The following is a 25,701-nucleotide window of genomic DNA, read 5'->3' on the forward strand; positions in this document are numbered from 1 at the left end:
CCTCATAAAGGAGGAGGAGGAAGTGGAGGAGGAGGGGGTTAAAGTTACTAATACATCAGTCTAAATTAATATGGAGAGGTCCTTTCTCAAAGTCACAGTCAGCTCATAGAATGCCTTTGAGTGAATTAGGAAAGGCCTCTTTGTTAGTCCCAAGAGGCTAGATGCTCCCACCCACCATGACACTTTAGTGTGGGTCCCCAAATTCCATGTTTTTCTTTGTAGGGCAAGATTTTGTTTTATTAAATAAAACACTAAACAGTGTTAGTTATTTTTTGTTAGATGACAGGTAAAATAAAAGTAAGATAACTCCAGTTCCAGGGGACACAATGCCCTCTTCTGGCCTCCATGGGCATTGCAATGTGCAGGTAGAACACTAATAAATATATGTATATAATTTGGAATATTTATATTTCCAAAAGATTAGGGCCATTTCTATTTGAGTCTAAAGGTCATTAAACATTTCATGGGAAAAATAAAAAATTATAAGTTTTTATGACAAATACAAGTCATGGTTATGGTTCTTCACTTCTAAAAATATAATTCTGAGAAGCATATGTTGGTTTATTTAATCTTCTATTGGAAGCCCAGATGCCAGAAACTTCTCTACTCCATTGTGAAACACAGGAAAGCCACGCAGACAGAGGCCAGAAAGATCCAGGAGCAGATGACTATCTGACATCATGGTTAATGGGAAAGGAAAGAGGGATGAACACAGATCTGACAAACACAGAGGCCTCAGGACATGGGAAGCTGTGTCAGCAGAGAAGCTGGTTGAAAACAAGTACAACTTAAACTTACTTTGTTTAAAAAATATCAGGATTGCCGGGCATGGTGGTGCACTTCTTTAATCCCAGCACTGGGGCAGAGGCAGGCGGATCTCTGTGAGCTCGAGGCCAACTCGGCCTGCATAGTGAGTTCCGGGACAGATGGGGGCTACAGGGAGACCTTGTCTCAAAAAAAATCAGGATGGTATACTGTATTAAATGCTAAATTATTGTATATTTTTGCATTAAAGGCGTGTGCCACCACACCTGACAGGAAATTTTAAATTACTAATGGAGGATTTAAAAGAGAAGTGGTCCACTCCACCCTCTCCCTCTCCGTCTCCCTCGCTTCTCCACTCCTTCAACCCCACTTTTTCTAGGACATTCTTTCAAAAATTAAAAATATTTCCATAGCAATAAATAATATGCTTACACCATTATGAAATTTCAAAACAGGCAATACAAGTTTATTATGAAATTTCCAAACATATGCAAAAAATGCGAAACTATCCCTCAAGTGTCTCTTACATAACTGTAATAATTAACAGGTTTGAGCAATTTTATTATGCTTTTCTCCCCAATACCAAAGGAAATGTGTGATGCCCAGTCTAGCCACTAAAAGTCTATGATATACACTTCACTGGCCTGACCTGGACCACCTCCATCGCTTGAACTAGTCAAGATCAGAAAGTATTGGTCAGATGTACCAGGCTGGGGTCCTGTATCTACTTCTGTTAGCAGTGGGTCAAGCCCTAAACCAAGTGGACCATGCATTGCACTTGGTGATTCTAAAGAACCGATGGGGGTTTTTACCCCAGTAATAAGGAAGTTCATGAGAGAGAAACCAAACCAGTGCCATATACAGGGAGGGGGTGACCAAGCAAAAAGATTTAGTTTAAGGGAAACCACAAGAAACAGACTCCAAATATAGACAAGCTGGATTTGCATCTAGCATATTTTCTTTTCTGTTGTTTGAGAATTTCATACATGCATATGATGTGGATCAAATCCACCCCCACTCCTTCTCCTCTAATTCTTTCTTTATCCCCCCCCCCAATTCCTTCCCAATTCCATGTGGTTCTTGTTTGTTTTCTCTGTTTCTTCATCTTCTTTTTTGAGACATTGTCTCATTATGTAGCCTTGGCTGGCCCAGGTTGGCCTTGAACTCACAAAGATCCCCTTGATTTAGGGCCATCTACTGGAGGTTAGTAGCCTCTTGGGGTCGGATCCTTGAAGAAGAAAACTGCCCCTTCCTGCCAATTGCCAATTCTTCTGTTGGGGTAGGGCTTGTCACCACTTCACCTATCTGTAATGGGAGTTTGTCTTAGCCTACTGTTTTAGAATTTTTTTTCCTAATACATTTTCTAGCCTTAGAACTATATAATTGTGGAAGTAAAGGTTCCGGAAATCATGGATGATACTTATTAAGGGCAGAAAAATTAGTTTTCTGTGTTCAGGTAACCTAGAAGCATTTCAGTCACAGGCAATTAACTAGGAGCATAGAAACAAGAGGTGAAGCCAGAGTCAGTCTGCAGGAGAGAGAAGGAATCACAGGACTCAGAGAGAGGGTGTGGAAAGAGTTAGGTTTTGTTTCTGTCTCTTAGGCAACCCATTAAACCCAGCATTACCCATCTACTTACTCCTCCCTCACATCATGAATAAGAATACCACCAGTTCTGGAATTGAAATGCCTGGGCTCAGATGCCTTCTCTATTCTGGATCAACCTTAGGAAGATCATTTGCTGAAGTAAACAGAAAATCAGATGCCAAAATGTACAAGATTGTCCATGAAGTCAGTCAGATGCCATCTTCCTAAATCTTATCTGTGTCCATTTGCTAAGCTTTCCAAATATTATCACAGCTGGGTTTGTCGACTGTTGATGCCTCCATACAGGGGGCAGGGAGAGTCACTGGACCTTCACCTGAGTATCCACCCACACCTCACAACCCAGTGGTGGACAATTCACTCTTAATTGCATGTGACCATGGGGAAGGACTAGAGTGTGTAGGCTGGGAGACTAAGGGAGGAGGGGGTCGGGGTGGGGGCTAAGGGGAAGCCATCATGCTTGGATGAAGACTTTCCAGGTTCAATCTTAACAAGGGAGCATCTACACTCCTGTAAGCAAGCCCTAACCTACTGCTCTGTAAGTAAGCCCAATAAAAAAGTACACTTATTGGTGCACTTTGGTGCAATCATCTCTATTTGTCATTGGGACCAATGGAGGGACATTATTTATATGTCTCCTTCAGGCAAGGGGTTTTACCAACACAAACCTATTTAGAGTTTCAATTTGATGTTTAACCAAAATTTAATGGTAAGATGGGGGAAAATTAGAGCTTGTCGAACTTCCTTTTACCTATTTTCTGGGCAAATTTTTGTTTAAATTGCAAATTCATCAAAGATAAACTTGCCGTTACAGTTTGCCATTGCTGTGGACTTCTGTCAAGCTCTGACATTCTCTCTTATTATGGTTAATACCTCTAAGTGTTGGTTCTGTCATGAATGATATGGGGATGGTAGCAGTGCCTATGTTGGAAGACTGTTGGCAGATTATCTGTGCTAACTCATGGAAAACACTTCCCACAAAGCCTAGGCTCATGGACTGCCTGCTCCTTATGAGTCAGGGGTCTTTATCTCTCTTTCATTGAGCAAAAACTTACCAACTTACCGAATGTCTTTCATGTATAAAACACCTGCTCAAGGATACGGGTGAAATCAAGGGAAATGTGCCTGACGATACAGAATGGGACATTTTCTAGGATTATTCTCATAAGGAGCCTTGTATGCTCAAGAAAGCTTGGAATGTTATTTAAAAAAAACCAAAATATGTTTGGAAAAGCATATAATTGAGAACAAGCTAAGGCACTGAGTGTCTCAGGTCAGAACACACTGGTGAAACTGGTCCGTGGTCTTTATGCCCCTCTCTACCTGCTGTAAATCTGTTACTCCTGAGTGCTCATGTACACCCTCAGGGGGTGATCCAGCCAGCAAGGCAGGTGGGCCAGACTGTCAGCCACTTCCTTCTGGATAGGCCAGCCCCAGGCCTCAAAGAAAGGGGCCAAGTTCTTCTGCACGGCTTCAGAGAACTTCTTCGCCCATAGATTCATCTTGCTAGCATTGTCTTCAGGGAGACCAGAGAGGGTCTGGTAGTCAGCAAAGAGCTGGGTGAATGGCTCCCACCCAAAGGTCTCCTGGAGCTAGAGAGAGAGAGAAGAAAGAAGAAAATGGGATGTTCAGTTCCCAAACTGACTGAGGACGTATGTTTCACTGTCAGCATCATCAGCCTCAATTCTTGTTGTTCTCCTGTCTCCCCATCCTGCAGCTGCACATCAACACCACCTCATTGGATCACTGAAGCTCTTTGCCATGGTATTGTACTCCTTACTTTGTAAAGAAGTTCCCTGGAACCCTAACATGAAACGTTATTCCATAAATGATGGCTTCTATTATTAGTTTTAATAAAAAGGTCCATAGCCCCAGACTGTCAGTGCTTTCCTCAGCCTGAGTTGAGAAACTGTCACATTCTACATATTTGGCCTGTCAGGAGTCCCAAAGCTGGTGACCACTAGCACGTTCCAGACATGAAGTAATACTTACCTATCAACAGACCGTTCAGATCTATGACTATTGTATGGTACTATATTATTGTGTGGAATGCTGTTTGTAGGACAAAAAGGAAAGAATCAGGCAACCCAGCACTTGGGAAGCTGAGGAACGGGGATTGCCATGAGTTTAAGACAGCTTGGGCTACATAGTGTATTCCAGGCTAGCCTTGGCTACAGTGTGAGAATATGTCTCAAAACCACAAATTTACGTCTATATGTATATCTGTATATGGAGAGATTGCGAGAGATGAAAGAAAGAATTAAGATTATAGAAATTCATTAGCAGGGTTCCCTAATGCCCTGCCCCCATTTTATGGATAAGAACTGCAAATCTGAAAAGTAAAGGACAGAATTCCCAGAGTCTCACTGTTGTACCTTCGTTGTCGCTCATTTTTCTTGCTGTGTTGGCCTCTGGCTTATGAATTAACACATCGGCAGATTAAACACCTATTAAACATGTGATATTTATGACCTAGAAATCTGCACCAAGCCAGATTTTGTGCTACTTAAAAATGTTGAAGAACTCTTGTCTCTCCACAGGGCACAGAACAGTGGGAGAGAAACAGATGTAAACAGACAAATTACTACATAATTTGGGTTGCCAAGGAGAGATGCTGTCTGGAAGACAGGGCTACCACAGAGCTGAATTGTCACACTTGACAGGAAACAGTCAAGATGCGTGAGCTTGTTTCAGAGGTAGGCAGGAAACATGGGAGGTACAGAACCCTGAAGCAGCAAGGTGTGCCCATGAATTCAAGTAGTAAATAAGTGTGCAGTGGAGGGTAAATACGGAGGCGAGAGTGAGGGCATGCAGTTGGGGAATACTGCTGAAAGTCTGATCGTGAAGGGCCTTCTATACCCTGCTAAGTAGCTCAACCTGATCTGGCACATAAAAGATCTTAAAGAGTTTTAGAGATGGATTATCAACTTTATTTGAAGAGTAGTGTGGTTGAGGAACTATTGAATGGGGGGGGAAGATGCTAGAGCACTGTAGGAGGCCAGTGGATTAAACTGAAGGAAGATTAGGGAAGACCAGAGCTAAGGTGACCACAGCAGGAAGAATGTGGAGAGTGCTCCAGCAGGGGGAGGGAGCAGATGGTAATGGGTCCCTTCATAGTGTTAGTGAATTGAGGCTAAGGGTTCCACAGAGAGTGGCTGGGTGGACAGAACAGAATTGTGGGTCTAAACTTGCACATCCATTAAGGTCTGTCTGTATGAGAAAGTTACTCATTGACTAGGACTATCTCTCATTCACTCTTCAAAGATCAGTGAAAGGGAGAGATCAAAGTATAGTTGTGTAAAAGCTTGGGTTTGTCATTAACTCCTGATTTTAAGCTCTAGATCGAGCACTTAAATGGGTGCTATGGAGCAGGTTGCTTAAATTCTGAACAATAAATTTGAGCCCCTGTGACCAGAGGACTTTGTAAACCCTCTGTAGAGAGTTGCAGTAGACATTGCAGAAGGTCTGATATGGTGCTTTTGCAGCTCTGACGTTTGAAAACATTAAAATTGATTGGAAGCATAATTAGGAGGGCAGGGACAGATGCTTTTCCCACAGGAAGTGGACTGGCTTCACAACTTCAGTGTCCATTCATTGGGTTGGTTGGTTATTTATTTAAACAATGCTTCTTGTTCTAATGTGGTCACCAAAGTCTGGGAACCTCATTAGCACATTTATTTCCTACAATATCTACCTGTAATGTAGTTGCCCTGCGGTTGTCATTAGAAGATGTTAACAAACCCTCGATCTGTAAAATGAAGGTGAGGAAATCAAAGACTATCAAGGAACAGTTTTTAGGGGCAAAAGAACAAAGCAGTGAGAGGCAGAGTTGTGGCTCGGTTCCAGGAATATTTGACTCAGAACTTTTGCTCTAACCAAAGTTCAAGCTAATACAGATACATGTGCACTTTAATTTCTCACAATACTTTTAATTTCCTCTTATACTGCAAAATCATGGGTTGGGGAGTGGACAGATGTCATTTTGATTATATAAGTATATGATTTGAGACTTGCCAAGGGTGTCCCACATCCAGGGGTGGTGCTGGTTCTGAGTCGGTGGGGGTCATATAGAAGTTGATAGCTCTGGTATGAGGATACTATAGGACTGAGGAGTCTGTCAGCCCTGCCTGCCGGCACCTCTGCTCAGTACCTGTAGGTATGTCTCCAGAGCCGTCCACACATGCCAGTTACAGAGGGGTGCACCCTTCTGAAGATGTTCTTTGATTCTCTTTTCCCGTTCTACAGGCTTCAGAGCGGAGTGGGCCTGAGCCCTGGGGATCCCCAGGACTGTCTCGTGCACATAGACAGACCAGAGGTTGCAGGTGGCCTCAGTGGTATGTGGTGGGAACTCCCAGCCACCTTGCTGCTGGTTGTGGCCCAGCTCGTGGATGGGTCCCCACAGGCCTTTATTTGTTATGCTTGTCACATTGATAAGCTCCTGCACAGACTCCAGGTGACACATGATGGGGTAACCTGAGTGCATCCAGCCTGGGGATGTAAACAGAGATGGAGCGTGAAAGCAGGGTCCATCTTAACTCTCTCTCTCTACTCCTTCCATTGTGGAACTTTTCCCTCACCATCCTGGTTGTGTCCAGTAATTCCGGAATATTTGTACCAGTTAGAAAGTAGATGGCTTTCCTGTGGTACTTGACCCTTTCCCAGCCTTTACCAACTGAGTTTTGCCTTCTCCTCACTCTGACTCTTAGGAACAGGAAGATACTTTACGTCCTTGCTGGTATTTGGTGCCTTGTTGTCTTGGGAGAGCTACGTTGGCATGAGCCGTTGTCATTACTCCTGTGTCCGTCGCATCATGCCCTATGTCTGGATCTGAGAAGCTAGGGCAATGTCAGTTTTCCTTCACCCACCCACCCACCCCAAATCTGCATTGTTAACCAGGTTTGTGCCCTGTGATAGAAATGGTTTTGTCCTTTTTTGTAGATATGAAAATTAAGATCCAGAGGCATCTTCCCCATGTGGAAACCAGAGTTCTGACTCCTTCCTAAGTTTCTTTCTATAGCCACTCTTTAGTGGCTCCTAGCATAGGTTTCTTTATTCAGTCCTCTTCTCCATTTTCAATTCTGACGTCTATTTGGAGAAAGTAGTTCACTCTGTTCTCTTTGAAAAGACCCTAATGGACAATAGTGGCCTCTCAGCACCAGGTTTCTAAGGTTAATTTCTATCTTATGAAATTGCATCTTGGAAGATGTCAATGGTTTTCCTTCTACTTGTAAAGATCTTTCACTTCCATCATGACAAATCTATTTATGTCTTTTCCCTGGTGTTTTAATAAAAAAAATAATGCTTTACAAATCATGGACACTACAAGTAAGACAAAATAAAAACAAAATGGGGTTTACTCACCCGGAGCACTCCCCTGGACCACTCACCGGCTGAGATCTGCACATCAGCAACAATCCTCTCAGGTTGCAGGAAAGGGAAGGGCTGAGCTGCCAGCCTGGCTATGGCCTGCATCATCCTGTCCCAGAGTTGAAGCAGGGGCTCTGGATCCTTCAGAGTCCGGAGGCTGGCAGTTGGCACCGTCAGGATGATGTTTTCTGTAGCTAGCTCCCCCCAGGGTCCCATGTTCTCCTGGACACAGCTCCTCCACTCCTCCTGAGATGTCTTACCTGGAAATAAATATCATGGAACCTGCCACTCACTTCCCCAACTTTACTTTGAGCTGAAAAAATATGAGTGGAACCCCAGGAGGAAAACACTGAAATAAGGACCTGCTATCACACAGGTCTATAGGCTATGCAGTGCAGGACACATGGCCAGACTTCTCTCCATTCTACCTTGAAGTCTCCATGGACACAAGGTGATCTGTCTCCTCTCTGCACATTCCTAGTGTTTCCTCCCTTTTCTCCTTTTCTCTCTCTCCTTGTTACTCTCCCTCCTCAGCAACCAGCCCAGAATCACCAAGGCACCTCCTTTAATGCCCAGTTCACTCACCCAGCTTGTAGTATGGGGCACGCACTGCCCTCCTGATGGAAACAGACACAGGGCCGAGTTGAGATCCCTTGGGCACAATGATGTACAGCAGACCACCCCAGAGGCAGGAGACTGACCGCTGGGTCCTGTCCATACAACACTGGTGAGTTACAACAGGGGCTCGAGACAGCTTTCTGGCCCCACTGAGGTCATCAGTGTGACACCCAACCTGTACCTGGACAGACAATTGCACCATGTATAAGGAAGGAGAGGCCCTGAGATGTGGGTAGGATTTGTTAGGGGCATATGGAGGTTGACAATTTATATGACACTTCAACTCCCCTTTTCTGTGAGGGATGCATAGAATCTATGAAACTGTAGCACTCCAAAGTCACACAGACTTAAAAGTACATCTGATTATATTCAGGGATATAAAACAACCCCATGGTGGATCTCCATTAGACATAGGTAGATGAAACACCAGGAGTAACTGAGGAAGAGTTTGTGGTATCTTACTACCAGGCAGAATCCTGGGCCCTGACACCAGACCCAAGCAGTGATGTGACTCTGATGTTGGAAATGAGCCAGGGTATCCCAGTCTGCCTTCTGCAAACAGGCAGAAGGCCATCCAGAATGCACAGGATCTGACCTGGGAGCTGAGCTTAGTCTGGAGACTTGGGATTGCATTTTTGGGGTTTAGGCAGATAACTCCAGAGAGATTGCCGATACAAAAAAGTCTCTTACTATAGTGGGAGGTGAGGTGATGCTCAGACTTGAGGGGCAGAAGAATTTAAATTCTGCATGAAAGGTAGTTTTTCCCTGATGTAGGTAATAGGATTAAGCACATCTATTAGGTGTCAAGATAAGGTGGTAAATCTCAGGCCTCTGCCATCAGGAAAACAGGTGACTTCTGGTATGTGACAGTTGTTTCTCTTCCTTCTCACATCAGTTGGTAAAATTGCCGCACATGGAAATCAGGCTTAGGACTGAGCCTTGGATCTGCTGTTAGAGTAGTTTGAACTTCAGCTGTTCCATATACAATCTAAGAGGGGCAGAATAATCCCTCCTCAGTCTCCTTCTGCATAGACACAGTAGGGGAACTGTGGTATGGAAAAACCCTGGCTGTGTTTCGGGAGGGGCTGGCTGTAGGTTATCTAACCTTACCTTCAGGCCAGCAGAGATAGCACCTTCAGACAAAGAGACCTCTGCGCTTTGTCCTTCCAGGAGGTAGAGCCCAGTGCTCATCCAAGCATCACTCTTACCTGAAAAAAGTCAATGAGAAGACTGAGTTCTGTGTTCCCACACCACCCCATCTCCACCTGGAGTCTTCCACAGAGCAACTTCTCTTCCCTGAACCCCCAGTCCTCCATATTTCCTGGACTCATCCTTCCCAGACCTTAAACAGAACCACAGCTCCCATTGTCACCTGCAAAGCACAGGACTGGCCTTCCTAAGGATCAGTACCTTTTAGGTCCGGCAAAGTCAGAAAAGCCCACTCTCCCCCCTGCCCATGGATACTTGGGAACTCTCTCTTCACTCTGTACCTGGGTTGGTTCCACTGATCTCCACAGTGATGGGGTGCTCCGAGGGACACAGATTGGAGGAACAGGTCGAAGTGGCAACTCCCTGGGTTAGCTGGGAGCAGTCAGTCCCTGAGTGTGCCAGTTCTGTGGCCAGACAGAGCATCACGGCCTCACAGGAGTCACAGGCAACTGGGTTTTTCTTGCTCACAGCTGGAAGGCCAGATTGTCTCAACATCTTCCTCAGGAGCCGATGCAAAGATGTATAAGCAGGGATGCCCTGTGCAGGAATCTTCAAGAAGCCTGCAGCATCTACACCCAACCTTGCTAGACAATTCTTTTCCAAGTTCCCACCCTTGTGGTCCAACATAGCCTGGAACTCAGACAGAGCCTTGCGGAAGTGGTAGCTCCTCCTTTTTGTAGGAAGGACAGGGAAGCGGCCTGGGCTGAGAGTCTGAGGCAGGATGCTGAGACCAAGGCTGTTAAGGATGACATTCCCGGGGAAACCGGCCAAAGCAGAGCAGCCTGGATTCTGGGAGGCCCACCACCAGGATTGGCCACCGATGAGCAACCCCCCACCCTCAGCTACAAACTCCTGCAGCCTCTTGGCCTCCTGGTCGCTATAAGCCGAACAGCAGTAGACACACAAGTCACTAGTCAGATGGGACTCCAGGCTGCTTTCCAACCCATGATTCAACAGCAGGGAACACAGATCCTTGAGACTTTTGTTCACCCCAACTTTGCCGGTCTGGCCTCTGGACAACCATCGTACAGCATTGAGCAAAAAGGGCTCCATCTTTGAAGCACAGAGCAAGGCCTCATGGGCAGCCAACACCACACGGCCACGGCCATAGCGGGCAGCCGCCAGGAAGCAGCTGAAGGAGGCATTGAGCCCCAGAGGGAAGGCCAGGGCCCCATGCACCAGCAGCTGCGAGGGGACTCCTCCCGTCTTGATGTCCAGCTCAGAGATCCCATCCAGAAGCTGCTGCTGGTCAAGTCTAAGCTCCTCCCAACACCTGGGGCGAAGACAGAGGGATGAAGAGGCCACAGTCAGCTACTGTGCCACTCGGCCTACTGAATAACCAAGATTCTGTGGTTTCCAATCTTCTCTTTCTTATCAATAATGCTTTGAGACTTCAGTATTTAATAACATTTGTCTTATCAAGCCCAAGGTATTCTTTCACTTCCTCAAAATTAACTGCATAATTGTTAGCATTTGCTCTTGCATGAGATACTTGTGCTTCTTATATAGAGGTATCACACGGTTGATAAAATACTGGAGTGGGGGATAATGATCGTATTTGTGCATCTTAAAGTCTCTCCAAATGAATACTTCCAAGTTCTTGGCATTCATCAAGCCTAGTGAGTATTCTTGTTTGAATTTCATGTCTCTTAAAAGTCATTAAAGTATATAAATAAAGTTAGAAAAAACTAGTGAATTAAATCTAGAGAAACCAGTCCTGCTATGCTTTTCCTAGACTGGATTTTCAGTAACATAGGGCTGTAACATAAAGATCATATACTGGTTAGCACATAGACTGTCCATAGACTAGCTCAGTAACAGGAGCTTGTTACAAGTAAATCTTTTCAGTTCCACGTCTGCTTTATATAGCAATATAGCCTCTATAAATTCTTAATGCAAATGAGATGGCTCAGAGGGTAAATGCACTTGCCTCCAAACCTGATGACCTGAGTTTAATCCCTTGGAACCTCAACATGCACACCATGGCATGTTCACCCCCACACACATCATACATACCCATACATGAGGATCATACATAGCTATATATATATATATATATATATCACACACAACAAATAAATGTAAAAATAAATTTACAAATTCTTACTTAATTCTAATAGGAAATTTGATTTACTACTTTTTGCTGGGAATTGGTCAACATGACATGAATTTTTAAGATTTTTTAAAATATTTGTATTTTAGGAATTAAAAAAAACCAATTTGTAACTATATCCATTGGAGTCTAGTCAGCCCATTTAGTGATCATATGTAAGTCATGCTCTCCCTCACCCAGAAGCAATCAGTCTCCAATAGTCTTCAGTCTAGTGACTGACTAGACTTCAGTTGACGCATTTACACTGAAGGACATTTGGGTACGAATGCCTGAATGAATGGGACTTAACATGTATGGCAGAATACATGAGGTTTGTGGGGGGATGGAGAAGGCACGGCTGGGGGAGGGGATCTAAATTTGATTAAGAACTGTTGTATGAAACTACAAAAGCTTAATAAAAATGTAAAAAAAGACAATTTGAAGCTACATTAAATATCAAACAATGGGAGATGTCTTAAATATATCATGTTAACTGTACATATTAAATCAGTAATTAAAATAATTGAATAATACTGGAAAAGGCTTAGTGGAATGTAAGAATTAGGCCCCAATACACTGTTTAAGTCAAATTTTGAAAATTACTAAAAGTCAAAATAAAAATACTTGTCATGGAAACAAGATCTAGACCATATCAAAATGTCTTCTGTGATCAGTCTGGCTGTTAGAATTACAGGCTATTTGAACCCTTTTTATCTAATTTTATTGTTCCAATTTAAAAACATACTTCTGAATAAAAATCAAATGTTATATTTAGAATTAATATTAAAATTAACTTAAGTAGTAAAACACTGTGGAAAGAAAGTCCCTCTTGCTAGACAGCTTCTCTTTACTTCCTTTTGGCATGGAGAAGAGCAGACACCTGGTCTTAGTTCTCTCGCCTCATTTTCAAATGAAAACAGAAAATGTCTTATGTTCAGGGTTCAGTTTTTCCTGTGGCTTTTTTCTCCTTGTAGAGTCTCAAGCCTTGTTCTGAGGTGAACTGAAACTGAGCTACAAGACTTGCTTATCAAACAGGCCACTCTGAAAATTCTTTCTGCATCTCCTACAGGCTTCTGGCAAATCTTAGCAACTCTTAGATTTTCAGCAGGAAGAGCAGTGGTTAAAGAAATCAGTTTCCTGAAGGCTTATAGCCTGTGCTTGTACCTAGTCGCTATAATCTAGTAAGTGGGTCGCTGCATGAATTTTGACTGGTCAAGAGTGTGATATTTCTCTTTTGGCAAAGAAGCTAGATAATCCTATGAAAACAACTTCTCTTCTCGAAGTCACCATTTCTCATCTGTTTCTAGGAGTCTCAATAAGAACATTAATGCACTGGCTAACACGGTGTGTGACATTAATAAGTCTTTGGCATGCTAGTGATTAGTTAACATGTATAAACTAAGAACATTTATCTGATGATTATGGACTTTATATCTGCTAAACAAGGACTTTAATACTTAACAGTCATTGTTATGTGATAGGTAAAAATGTTGGAGAGAGCGTGTGGTGGAGAGCACGAGCGGATGGAGGAAGGCACCGAGGCACAGATGGAATTCTCAGCGGGATACAGCTTTATTTCGCACGGGGCACCTTTCCCTTGGGGAAGGGAAAGATGTCAGCGAAGGGCAGGGAAGGGAAAGGTGTCAGCCCACGGGCTGTGAGCTGGGACTTTATATATGGGGGCTTTAGGGTGTAGAAGTGGGGAATGTTTGGGGGAGAAATCAGGGAGGGGGAAGCAGGAAAAGCAGGTAGGATTAGGGTCTGGAAGTGTTTACTTTTTCCTTCTTAAGATAAGAGAAAAGCTGTTGTGATAAACAACTTCTAAAATCTCTGGTTATCAGGTAGAATCTGCTTATCTTATCTTTGGAGGTCAGAGGAAAGGCAGGCTGCTTCTCAGCAGAGTTTGTTTCCCTTGACTTCAAAGGTCAAGGTTCTTATCAGCTCAGTTCCCTTTTTTGGGCTCCAAAGTCTGTAGGTCCCTGTTGGGGAGGGGGGAAGCTGCTGCTGTTTGGAACCCTAACATTATGGTCTGAATTGTGTCCCACCCCAAATTCATTTGTTGAAGTCTACACCCTCAGCACCCCAGAACATGACCTTGATTGAATATAGGATCCTAGCTAGTTAGTATAAAGTCACACTGGAGTAAGGTACTCAGTACAGCAGTGTCCTTATGAAAAATGGAGACTCGGACACTGAACATGCATACAAGGAGAACACTGTGTGAAGATGAAGAAACCAGGATGATGTCTTTACATGCCAAGGGACAGCAAGATTGCCAGAAAAACACAAGAAGCTGAGAGGCATGGCTCAAACCTAAGGACACGCTGATCTCAGACTGTAGCTTCTAAAGCCGATGATATGATCTGTTTCCATTGTTTAAGTCATGGGTACTTTGTTACAGCAGCCCTAGGGAGCTAATACAGTCCTTGGCAATGTAGTGCTGTATCATTACCCAAACCTTCCGTGCTCAGATGCTGATGTGATCTTTTTCATTCATTTTACCATAGGTTAGTTGAAAGGGTATTTCCAGGCTCTTACTTCATTCCACACAAATTTTTGCCTGGAAGCTATCAATGCTTATGGGTTATATAAAAATCAAAGTATGTGATGAGAAATGAACTGCTTATAACCTGAAGTCCTTGGACAAACACCTTTCTACTCTGCAGGGTGGTGGGGAAGATAGAATGAATACAAATACAGGTGTATAATCAGCTGCTCATGGGGACAGGATGGCAGAGGATCTTTGTGGATTTGTGGATACTGCCTCACCTCTTGGCAGATGAGGCTAGGTGTTGCAGAAAACAATTATCTTGAGCTCGGGACCTTCCAGGAAGGATTTGAGATGAAGGAAACTGCTTAGGTCAGTCCAGGGCCTTTGACCAAGACTTGTTGGCATGCATGTTCATAAACTCCCTCAGTGGGAAAATCTATAGGAGGGAGGACTCTAGAAATCTTTTCAGATTTTAGAGTTCAAGGGCTTGGTCATCTGATAAGTTGTTAGCTGAAATTTGGCCTCACACCATCGTCCTTAGTGCAAAGTTATCTGCAGGGCTAATACTGGGATCACAGGCCACCCTTCCTCACGGGATGGTTTTGGATATACACTACTCAGGAGATTTTCACTAATTTATACAGTTTACAAATATTTGTTGATTTCTGCTTTTTCACACTGGGCACTTAGAATGAGACAGTAAACATGCATATATTCCCCAAGCTGTGCATTCTGGTAGACTAGAGATTAGCAAGTGAGAAGGTGACATCCATGCAGATGGTGATAGATAAGAAGGAGGAAATGGGGAAATAAGGTAAAATGAAATTCATTTTAATGCGTCATAGGAGCGGCTCTTATGATAAGGGCAATAAGGCTGAACCTGAGTAAGGAGAATGCGCTGGCCTTTCAAGAGGTGAGAAAAGGATCTAGACTAGAAATAGGAACTTGAAAGCCAACTACTTTGTATTGAGTTGCTTAGTGTTTTCTCTTTAATAACCAGATTTATAAATACCTTGATATCTTAATTTCTCAATAAAAAAGGAAATTTAATGTCACATGTTGTGGTCTTTGTATTGAGGGAGTGTTCCAAATTATTCTAAAGGTGTGACTAGCTGATGGAGCGATTACAGTTTCCTCAAAATACAAAACTAGAAAGTATCTGTGTGTTCAACACCAGAAAACAAAGCAGTTACAGAAATTCTATTGTGACTAAAAACCCTCATTAGGGAGAATCATTTTAAAAACAGCAAAATATTTCTACACAGATTCAAGGTAGCAGTGTGTTATGACACAAGATAATTCTAAGTAGCATTTGCTAGCACGGTCAAGTTCCCCAGGCTGCAGGTTGGTTACTAAGAATCTGACTCAGATAAAGATTAGTGCATACGAAACTTCTTAGCTGCTCTCAGTGAGAAAAAAAAAGCAGGGATGTAAGGCAAGGAGCAAACACAGGCAACTATTCAGTAACAGTATTTCTTCATAATAAACCATAACAGCGATTACTTTCAACACCCTTTGTCCTCATGATATATCTTACTTCGTATATATTAAGTTAAATTATTGTCCTTCGGTCCCTTTAAATTAGTTCCTCTTTTGTGGTTATGCCATTAAGTAACTGTAAGTGTCCAGCCACTTGTATATTTGATTTTATCATTTAAATTTTTATAATTATGAAAAATAGGTCTGTAGCTCCAAAACAAAATCTTAAACCTATATTATATTCTTTTACTCTTCATGCAATTCCTTTCTTCCCTCCCTCCCTTTAAAATTTGGTTAATGCTTCATTATTTCTTTATATACATAAGCAGACTTACATGTATGTATTAACATCCTGCTCTTCATTGAATAGAAATGCTCTATTCTTTCTTCTCCACCTTACACTGTCTGGCTCTGGAATAGAATACAAAGATGCACCGCATGTCTCAGTGCATAGGTATCATATAACTTATTTACAAAACTAGACAATATCTGTGTATTCAACAAAAGAAAATAATTAAAGCACAGTTACAGAAATTATATTGTGACTAAAAATTCACATAAAGGAGAATCGTTTTAAAAACAGACAAATATTTCTAAACAGAATACAAAGTAGCAATGTGTCATGACACCTAGCAAATCGATGCACATCTTGTGAGGAACATTAATGAAAACTACAAATATTCAATTATTTTAATGTCATATTGTTTTATCAATACAAGTTTTGCAACTGATGAAAACCAGCAATGTGGAAAATTATTCTCACAGAAGCCCTGCAGCTGTCTGTTACATGAATACAAGCGTAACTTAAACACTGGTAACCCCATTGCCTAGAATTATGTGTAGACTTTAACAGGCATTCAACAAATTCAACATGAATGAAATAAGAGACACCATATGCTAGAGAGAAGAAACAATGATTCATTAACAAATTCATTTCTTTGATCCTTTTGTTGCTCTGGGCACTCAAATACATTGCATCATGCAGCAAATTGTATAAATGATGCTTAACGAGGTGAAGCAACTTATTCATGAGCACAAAGTAAAGAAAACTTGGCTTTATCAGAAACTGTGATAAAGGATAAATGACTAGACAGTACTAAACTTACAAATTTATCCTTCATATTGAAGCATAAAATTATGAAGGCCTAGAGGAAAAATTATAATTCTACTAACATGAATTGATTTTTATGAAATTAATCATAAAATAAATTGTATTTGGAATTTTTACTTAAGGAGAATTTATTTTTGTTTGTACAAAAATAGAAACTGGATTGCGATCTACTTACTGTTTGCAATTATTACTGAAACTAAAATCATTTTTCAAAGATCTATTTTGTTTCTAATATAAAAAAACTAATGTCATTATTTTATTTCTTAAAATATCAATCAATGTCTTCTAGTTTAATTAATAAAATTAATGAATATTGTAATTGTTTCATATTTAATAATTAAAATCTTTTCTATGTACATTTTCAGAAATATAGGTATATGTAAAATATATGGACTTACTATTACCAGAACTTATTATGTCATTGTTTTATTTTAATTGCTACTCTGCTTTTTTGCATATATCACTTTGAAATGTGTTAAATAGATTGTGACTCTCTAGTCCTTATCCTCATTAGCCAAAAGTTAAAAGTTTAGGTTAGACAGGAAGAATACCTTTTAGCAATCTATCACACAGCATGGTAACCATTATTAATGCTGCTGAAGATCTCAAAATTGTTAAGAGTAGATTGTAAATGTTCTTTCCATAAGGATAAGCATGTGATGTAATGGATATGTCAATTCATTTGATTTTGTTTAAGCATCCCACATGTATATGATACATATATATTTATTTATATCATGGTTTCACATGTACTCTCTATATATTTATTTATAAATAAATATGTCCATAAAAATAAAGATAAATTTAAAACAGAAATAAATTTTCTCAGCAAACCTTCATCATTGTAACAAAATACATGAAGGAATCAACTTAATAGAGGAAAGGACGGCTTTGGCTCAGGGTTTCAGGGTTTCAAGCCCAGTCAGGGTCAGCTGGCTCCATTGTCTGGGGCTGTGCTGAGGCAGAACATCATGGCTGGGAGCTTGTGGTATAAAAAATCTGCTCATCTCCATTCTACTTCCTTCAGCTGTGGCCCCTCCTTATTTCCATGACCTCCGATCAGACCATCAAATTATGACTCCATGAACAAGCTACACCACTGACAAGGTCAGAACCTTGTAAGCCAAAAGCCAATTGGCTGGCAACCAGGCTTAACATGTGCCTGTGAGGGACATTTCAGACATTTAAAAAATATTTTATTTATTATTTTTATTTTATGTGTATGAGGGTATTGAATGAATGTATGTGAGTGCACCCATGTCGTGCAGTGCTGCGGAGGTCAGAGGAGGGCATCGGATTCCCCTGGAACTGGAGTTAAGGATGGCTCATAGCCGCCATGTGGGTGCTGGGACTCAAATCCAGGTCTTCTGCAAAAGCAGTCAATGCTCCCAACGGCTGAGCCATCTCTCCAGCATTTTAATATGATCAAGAGAGCATGCTCCCACTGTTTGAGGGTTTTAATAAGATAAAAATTATTTTAAATGCCTATTTTGTTGTACTTATAGGAAATTTGGTGAGGACTTAAATGTTTAAAGATGAAAACAATCATTATGAACACACCACTCTTCTAATCTTTGTATTCCTATCTGAACATGTACTATTTTTACCGAGTTTTGCATCATTTTAACAAAATTGTATATCTTAATATTTTAGACTGTAACACGAGTATTTTCCTTTCCTATTTGAGCACATGAGTTTTAATGGCCACATAATTATTCACTCTGTAATTGTATACATACCATACATTATTGAAGATTCTTTATCATAGACTCTATGTGTTTAACTTAGTAATGACATATAGTAATATATTAAGAAATACGTTACTACATATTTGCCTCAGAGTTTACCTTCTGACCCTGCTTTCTCTCTCTCCCTTTCTCTCTCTCCTCTCTTTCTCTCCCTCCTTCCCTCCCTCTCTCCCCTCAGTGAGCTCCCTGCACAATAATCTCTGTCTCTGAACAAGCTTTTTAGGAACCCAGCCTGTAATGAGGGGAACCTGACAATGTTGGCGAGAGTACACAATCACTTGCACTGTGATGATCCATCTACCACAATATTTATTCATTGCAGCCCACTTGTAGTAGTAAAAATTAAAATTCATGTTGGAAACTCAAATGTCTGTCCTCAAGGAAAACTTAAGAATAAATTATATGATATCTACACACTGTAGCTTGTGGTGCATTTTTATATTCTATTACAGAGCCAAACAGCGTAAGGTGGAGAAGAGCGATTAGAGCATTTCTTTTCAAAGAAAGAGTAGGATGCTAATACATACATATAAGTCTGCATATATATATATATACATATATATAAAGAAATAATGAAACATTATTTTTTAAAGGGAGGGAGGGAAGAAAGGAATTGCATGATGAGGAAAAGAACAGAATATAGGTTTAAGATTTTATTATGGTGCTACAGACCTATTTTTCATAATTATAAAAATTTAAATGACAAAATCAAATATACAAGTGGCTAGACACTTATAGTTACTTAATGGCATAACCACAAAAGAGGAACTAATTTAAAGGGACTGAAGGACAATAATTTAACTTAATATATACGAAGTAAGATATATCATGAGGACAAAGGGTGTTGAAAGTAATCGCTGTTATGGTTTATTGTGAAGAAATACTGTTACTGAATAGTTACCCGTATTCTCTCCTTGCCTCACATCCCTGCCTTCATTTCCTCACTGAGAGCAGCTAAGAAGTTTCCTATGCACTAATCTCTATCTCTGAGTCAGATTCTTAGGAACCAACCTGCAGCCTAGGGAACTTGGCTGTGCTAGCAAAAGCTACTTAGAATTCCCTTGTCATTTATCAATCCCACATCATATTGCTGTTAGTAACACTGTTTGAATTCTGCAACTGTTGTATGCATATCACAGGATAAACCAAGTAGTTCATTATGTTGGTATCTTACAAAATGGGAAAAGAAGAAAAACAGATCTCAATAAGATGATTGTTGAGATTCAGTAAAAACCCTGCTGTCCTGAATTCAGATGAGAAGAATCAATATGACTCATTGATAGGTCCTTAAACCAGGAAAATCTCTTCCTTAACTTCGATTGCTTGAGAGGCCTAGAAACAATGATCGACTGTGTAGCATGAACATATCTAACACCCAAAATCTGGGTATAAATACTGTTCTCCACTAAAAGGAACAACATTCCTGGAGAAACGGCTGACACCAGACCTGAGACAGAAAATGTACAGGGTGGCCTGAACCCTCTTACAGCAAAGAGCAGGGAAGTCCATCGGTGATGAGGGAGGCGAATGGCTACCTTAAGGAATTATTATTTTGGCTGTGTGCACCTTGTGGTTATATTTTAATGAACTGATATCTTTAGAGAAATACAATACATTGGAATGCAGGCGGAATGATCAGATGCATGCTATTTGCTTCAAAAGCATCTGAAGCGAGAATATAAATGATATAAAATTGACCATGCGTTGATTGCTCTTGGGGTCGAGTAATGACTATACAGATGTACATTGTACTGGGCTCTCTACTTCTGCATATGCTTGAAGTTTTCTCTGGGAAAAAAATTCCACAAAACTAACCTCAGATTCCATGGCAGGGATGGAAAATGTGTGTGAGGGTGGTGGAAACAGGTTTCGTTTTCTGGAAAGAATTCCTTGAAGCAATTAACAAGATTATGTTGCTGAGACTTAACCTATATGTTAGGAGACATTTTCTTAAAGGGTTAATGAACTTTGGGGGGGGGTTGTTATTATCTCTGTTGAAAGGACTTACCTCTGCCATTGTAGCTTAAAATCAGCCATAGACAGTTTGAAAATGAATGGACGTGCTGTACCTCCAATAAAACTTGTGTTTAGAGAAGCAGGGGGCTTGCTGACAGGCCTCAGCTTGTCAACTGGTTATAGAATCAAAAGCAAATTGGAGCAAATCAGATCTATTTCTGTGTGCCTGGTAACCTCATCCTTTCCCTAACCCACTCAGAAAGCAAGAAATTCTGCTGTGTCTTCCCTGGGGCTGAGGGTCCAGGGTACCGCCCACTGGCTGCTCACTCAGCATTGATATACCCCATCTTCTTGTAGTAGAGTCATGATTTTTCCAGAGGTGTCCATTTGAAAATATCCTCAGACCTCCTGGTTGCTAAAGGTGGCCACATGATGAAGTTTTGTCCACTATACTATCCATGGAAGTCTGTTTAATGTTAGGGCTTCTAGAAAATAGATGATTTTCTAAGTTAAAAAAAGGTAGACCCAGCAGGTACGTCTACTCCAGGAATTAGTGCCTCAGTAAATTTGTGGTGCCTAGAGTAGTACTGGCCATTTTGAAGCAACAAAAGTAAAAGCAGCATGCCATGACGGGGTGGGGACAGAGAGGGGAGCAGATGGCACTGCCGCAGGCCCGGACTGCCCACTTGGGCTTTATACTACTTGAGAACAATAAACTCAGATATGGTTAATTTACTGTAGTAAGGCTTGTGTTACATACAGAAAAAACACAGTTATCAATTTCTTAAAAGTCAAAATATCTAAAATTAAAATCTTGATCTTTTCTAAGCCATCTGATGGTCTTCTACAGTTAAGCAAATGACATCATTTTTAAGCCTCTAAGACCAAACTTTAACTCATCTTTACCATCTCTCACTCCATATTCAATCCATTGGCCAAGACTGTTACACCCGACCTTGGATGTGCACCTACAACTGCAGCTCTTCTCAGGAGCTCCTTTACCACCCCTCTAGTCATGGATTCCTGATAAGTCTCTTCCTTACAGTCTATTCAACAATCAGAGGATTCCTTTTGAAATAACTGCACCACATGCGTGGATCCCCTGAAATGGAATTTTAGATGGCTGTTAGCTGCCATGTGGGTTGTGGGAACCAAATCTTGGTCCTCTGAAAGAGCAACCCCTGTTCTTAACTGCTGAGCCATCTTTCCAACCCCTCAGCTACCTTTCTTATACAGCCAAGGCCCACCTGCCCAGAGATGACACTGCCCACAATGGGTTGGGCCCTCCTACATCTACCAGAAATCAAGAAAATGCATTTCCACAGGCCAACGTGATAAAGGAAATACCTCAATGGAGGTTCCCTCTTCCCAGGTGCCTTTAGTTTGTATCAATTTGAAAAAAACAAACCAGCACAAACGTGAAGGTAGGAGGTCCCATGGTTGACAGGTTAGGTCCTATAATAGATGGTTTTATCAGCTTTGTATTTCTGTTCACTACCATGTCTTTTCCAAGACTCCAACTCCCACCAGACTGACCTTTTTTCTGGAGTCTTAATCCTGCTGGTGGTTAGAAAACTGAATTAAAAAAATTACTTCTATTGAAAAGGATATTCACTGAAGTAGTATCAGCCCTATTGTTAAACCGAATTAGAATCTGTAACGAGGGTCACACACTCACCTCACATAGAGTGGGATCTTGGGCACCTTCTTAGAGATCTTGAACCGGTCTTTGTTCCCATAGATGTCTGTGAAGTACACTCCGGCCACACTTGTCACCTGGTTCCCAGGGAAACTAGACAGCACCTTGTCACGTCCATGTTGACTGGCCCAATACCAGGCCTGGCCTCCAATGAGCAAGCCACCTCCACACTTCACAAACTTGACCAGCTTCTCAGTCAAGGTGTCATTGTAGGCATCGGTGCAGTAAACACCTAGGGGCTTTTCAGGTGGTTTGGGCCCAATCTGTGCATCAACCCCAGAGCCCTGCAGGATGTTTACTAGGCATGCCAAGGAAGGATGCACTGCACTGGGAGCCCCAGGGGTGGGACAGAGCCAACGCACTGCATTGAGAAGAAATGGGGCCAAGCCAGCATGCAGCAGGTAGCCTTCATGGGAGACAATCACAAGGCGGCCTTGTCCATAGGAGGAGGCAGCAATGAGCACTTGGCCCTTGTCATTCACCATCACTGGGAAGGCGGCCTCCCCAATAAGAAGGAGTTCACTGGGAACAGGTTCGCTGGGGAGATCCCAGCTTGTCACTCCGTTCATGAGGGTCTCAAAAGCAGCATCCGGTGTTATTGCCATGGTTCTATCAGCTGCTGAAGAGGAAGCAGAGGCTCTGGTTGGTCAAAACAGATGGAGGGACAAGTGAAGAAGCCAGACAGCTAAATGCACTCAGTTCACAAATCATATTGATCTTTCCTATTGCAGGTAAAGCCAGAAGCAAAACAGTCAAGGACCTCACTTTCAAAAATTTAAGAAGGGAAAAGACAATGAAAAGTAGGCAAATAAATAAAAAGGTAGCAATTTCCAGTGGCAATGTGGTGACGAGATCTATGTGCTGGGGGATGACTTTAGATTGAATGACAGGAAAGACCTTGTGGGGAAGTGGCGCTAAAGCTGAAACTCCAAATGCTGTGCGAAAGAACATTCCAGCAGGAGACGCATCAGGGTGGCCAGAGGGCCAAGGGTAGGCAGGAGCCAGATCTGAAGCGGACAGGGACAGGCAGGGTCCTGCAGGGCCTGGAGAAGCAAGCTGCCGGTTTTCTTGGCATGCAAGAGTTCACTTGGTGTTTTCGTCCTTCAGACATCAAGATGTCACATGATCTGACGGAAACTGCCTTTGTTCTGCAAGCTTTGATTGTATGAGTTGGAAAAAGCTCCTGGATGACTGAAGCTGCCCTAAGGGAGGAAGTCTCCACGTGACCTTGATAGAGTTCTTTGAAAATTCTTTTATAATCGAGTATACTGACTCCAGCTTCTCCTTCAGACTGTGTCCTGTTTGGACAGATCAGCCTTGGAGGGATATTTTTGCAGACTAGCATACACATGGCACAGGCACAGTGAGCAGACCAAACGTGAGTGCCCTTTCCTCTACTGCTCCTTCGTTTCCCTGAGAGAAACGGACAGAGTAGCTGGGGCTCCACTCCACTTCCCTGTCCCCACATCTGAGGAGCTGACCACGGGGGACTTACTGGGCGCTCAGCTGCCTTCTCACTTCACTGTCGACAGGATAGCCCCCTCCCACCCAGTGACAGTGAGTGGACAGTGGCTGCCCTGAGGTACATATATCCTGGGGGGGTGGTTCCCTGGATGGCTGAGTTCTGCTGCCTCGGTGGTAGACAGCCAGCCACACACCCTGGCCGGGTCCCATTCTTCCTTGTTTAGTTCTTTCCATGTTCCCACTTACCTGGGGGGGTGGTTCCCTGGATGGCTGAGTTCTGCTGCCTCGGTGGTGGACAGCCAGCCACACGCCCTGGCCGGGTCCCATTCTTCCTTGTTTAGTTCTTTCCATGTTCCCACTTGGGCTTTGGGGGGCTCTCTTCCCAGACAAGCTTTTGTCAGGCAAGTCTCAAAACCTGGAATTTTTTGGAGAACTGGAGCATATCAAACCCCTGAACTTCACTTGTCTCCTCTTCCTAAGTACTGTCAACGCTCATTCCGCCCGCCTCACCCTGTCTCATTGGCCAGTCCACTTAGCTCACATTCATGTCCAGGCTAAGCCAACCTGGCTTGAGTCTGCAGGATACATTCCGATTTATAACACCCTTCAATAAAAAGGTGGGAGTGGGGATGGGGGGAGGGCGTCTGAACACGATAAAAATGTGTTGCATGAAATTTTCGAGGATTCAGTAAAAACATTTTTTAAACTCTTCAGACTCCACATTTCAGCCACTCCCGGTGAGGTGAAAATCTGTTAGCCTTGCCATGCCTGTACGTGACTGACTCCTCATCCCCACTGTGTCCCGCTGCATAACTCTGGTCCCAGGAGATTCATGCCTGGGTGATTCCCCTTAGCCTTCTCCAGTGGAAAAAGGCAGCAGACAGATCAGGAATCTTAAGTTCAAAATCCTACTAAGGACCTCTGAGAGAAAAGTCTTTCCCTTTTCCCTAGTTTGACAGGAAAAGCAAACCAAAAAAAAACAACAACCCAGATGAGTAATCAGTCAGGCCTTGTGACTTTGTAACTTAAATGCGCTGTGCTGCCTGCGCAAACTCACACCCCTTTGTCAAATTCCTGACTGAAGTACAAAGAGAGGAGTGAAGAAAGTTTTGAGAGAACTAGTACCAAACGACACTAAGTAGGAAATACAGACCTACTAGAGACGCTCCCTGGCTGCAGAATGGCGTCCAGGACTCTTCTGGCACTTTAGGGCTCCCCTCCCGGCGCCGCCCCCCGGCCCTGCCTAGGACTTACCTGGACTGACACAGGCCTAGGGGGTTTTGGTGCAGCAGATGGCAGCTCAGGGAGGGGAGCTCCAGGAGGCGGCTGTCCAGATGAGGTCCAGAGGGCTGGGCTGCGAGGGGCGGGGTTTTCCGGGCCAGGGCGTGCGTCTTCCAAGGGGCGGGGCTTCTCGAGGGCGGAGCTTCGTGGGGGCGGAGCTTTTCCGGGGGCGGAGCTTTTGGGGGTTATCCAGGGATGCTTAGAAGAGGCTCTGCTCTGGAGGTGGGCCCCCTTGCGCCTTGGGGCGGAGCTTCCTGGACACGCCCTATCCAGGGAGGAAATCGGGCTAGGGGCGCAGCTGTCTGGAGGCCAGGCAGTTTTGAAGCTGGACCATCCGGGCAGTGGGGCCGGGACCGGGGCAGGGGCGGGGTCGGGCAGGGAGGGCCGGGGCCTCTTTTTCTCCCGGAGACCAATCTCCCCTGCCGGATGCGGGGCTCTACCTTCCCCGGGCAGAGGGATCTGGGCAAAGCTATTATCGCAGGTCGAGAGGAAAAAACAAACTCTAGTCTCCAATGAACCAGATTCAGGGCGCGCCGTCCCCTCACTGGTGGTGCCCCGGGGCGGAGGCACGCGTGGCAGCGCGCTCCGGGAGGCTGGGTGCGGCACCTGCCCGCGGCTCCAGCCTGACCCCTGGTGGCCGGCACCCAGCCGTGCACCTGCTGGCAACTGCTGGGCGGGCAGACTGGCATCTTGTCCTGCTTAGAAATCTGGCTCAACGATATTGTTACTGGGCAGAAAAACGTGACTGTGACGTCATCCAAGCAGATGATGCCATGCTGAAGTTAAGCTGAAGCTATAGCGTGGACGCTGCCTGAG

General features: G+C 43.1%; 1 protein-coding gene across 5 annotated transcripts; it reads right to left on the reverse strand.

Annotated features, from left to right (window-relative positions):
• Positions 1-1,211: 1,211 nt before the first annotated feature.
• Positions 1,212-24,998, reverse strand: LOC103730430 (TRPM8 channel-associated factor 2-like). Of its 5 annotated transcripts, none has more exons than XM_008828648.3 (8): positions 24,859-24,998; positions 22,120-22,759; positions 9,846-10,837; positions 9,466-9,563; positions 8,323-8,536; positions 7,758-7,997; positions 6,521-6,858; positions 1,212-3,962 (listed from the first exon to the last, which is right to left on the reverse strand). In XM_008828648.3, the coding sequence occupies exons 2-8, from the start codon at positions 22,743-22,745 to the stop codon at positions 3,708-3,710; spliced, it is 2,763 nt and encodes a 920-aa protein (XP_008826870.1). In that variant the 5' UTR covers positions 22,746-22,759; positions 24,859-24,998; the 3' UTR covers positions 1,212-3,707. The 5 variants fall into 5 exon arrangements, with proteins under 5 accessions (XP_008826870.1, XP_029417228.1, XP_029417230.1 ...); XM_029561368.1 differs by having other exon boundaries at positions 22,120-22,756; positions 24,859-24,991; XM_029561370.1 differs by having other exon boundaries at positions 22,120-22,756; positions 24,758-24,895.
• Positions 24,999-25,701: the final 703 nt, after the last annotated feature.

This window comes from Nannospalax galili, unplaced genomic scaffold (genome assembly GCF_000622305.1).
Source record: "Nannospalax galili isolate Female #2095 unplaced genomic scaffold, S.galili_v1.0 scaffold233, whole genome shotgun sequence".
NCBI lineage: Eukaryota > Metazoa > Chordata > Mammalia > Rodentia > Spalacidae > Nannospalax > Nannospalax galili.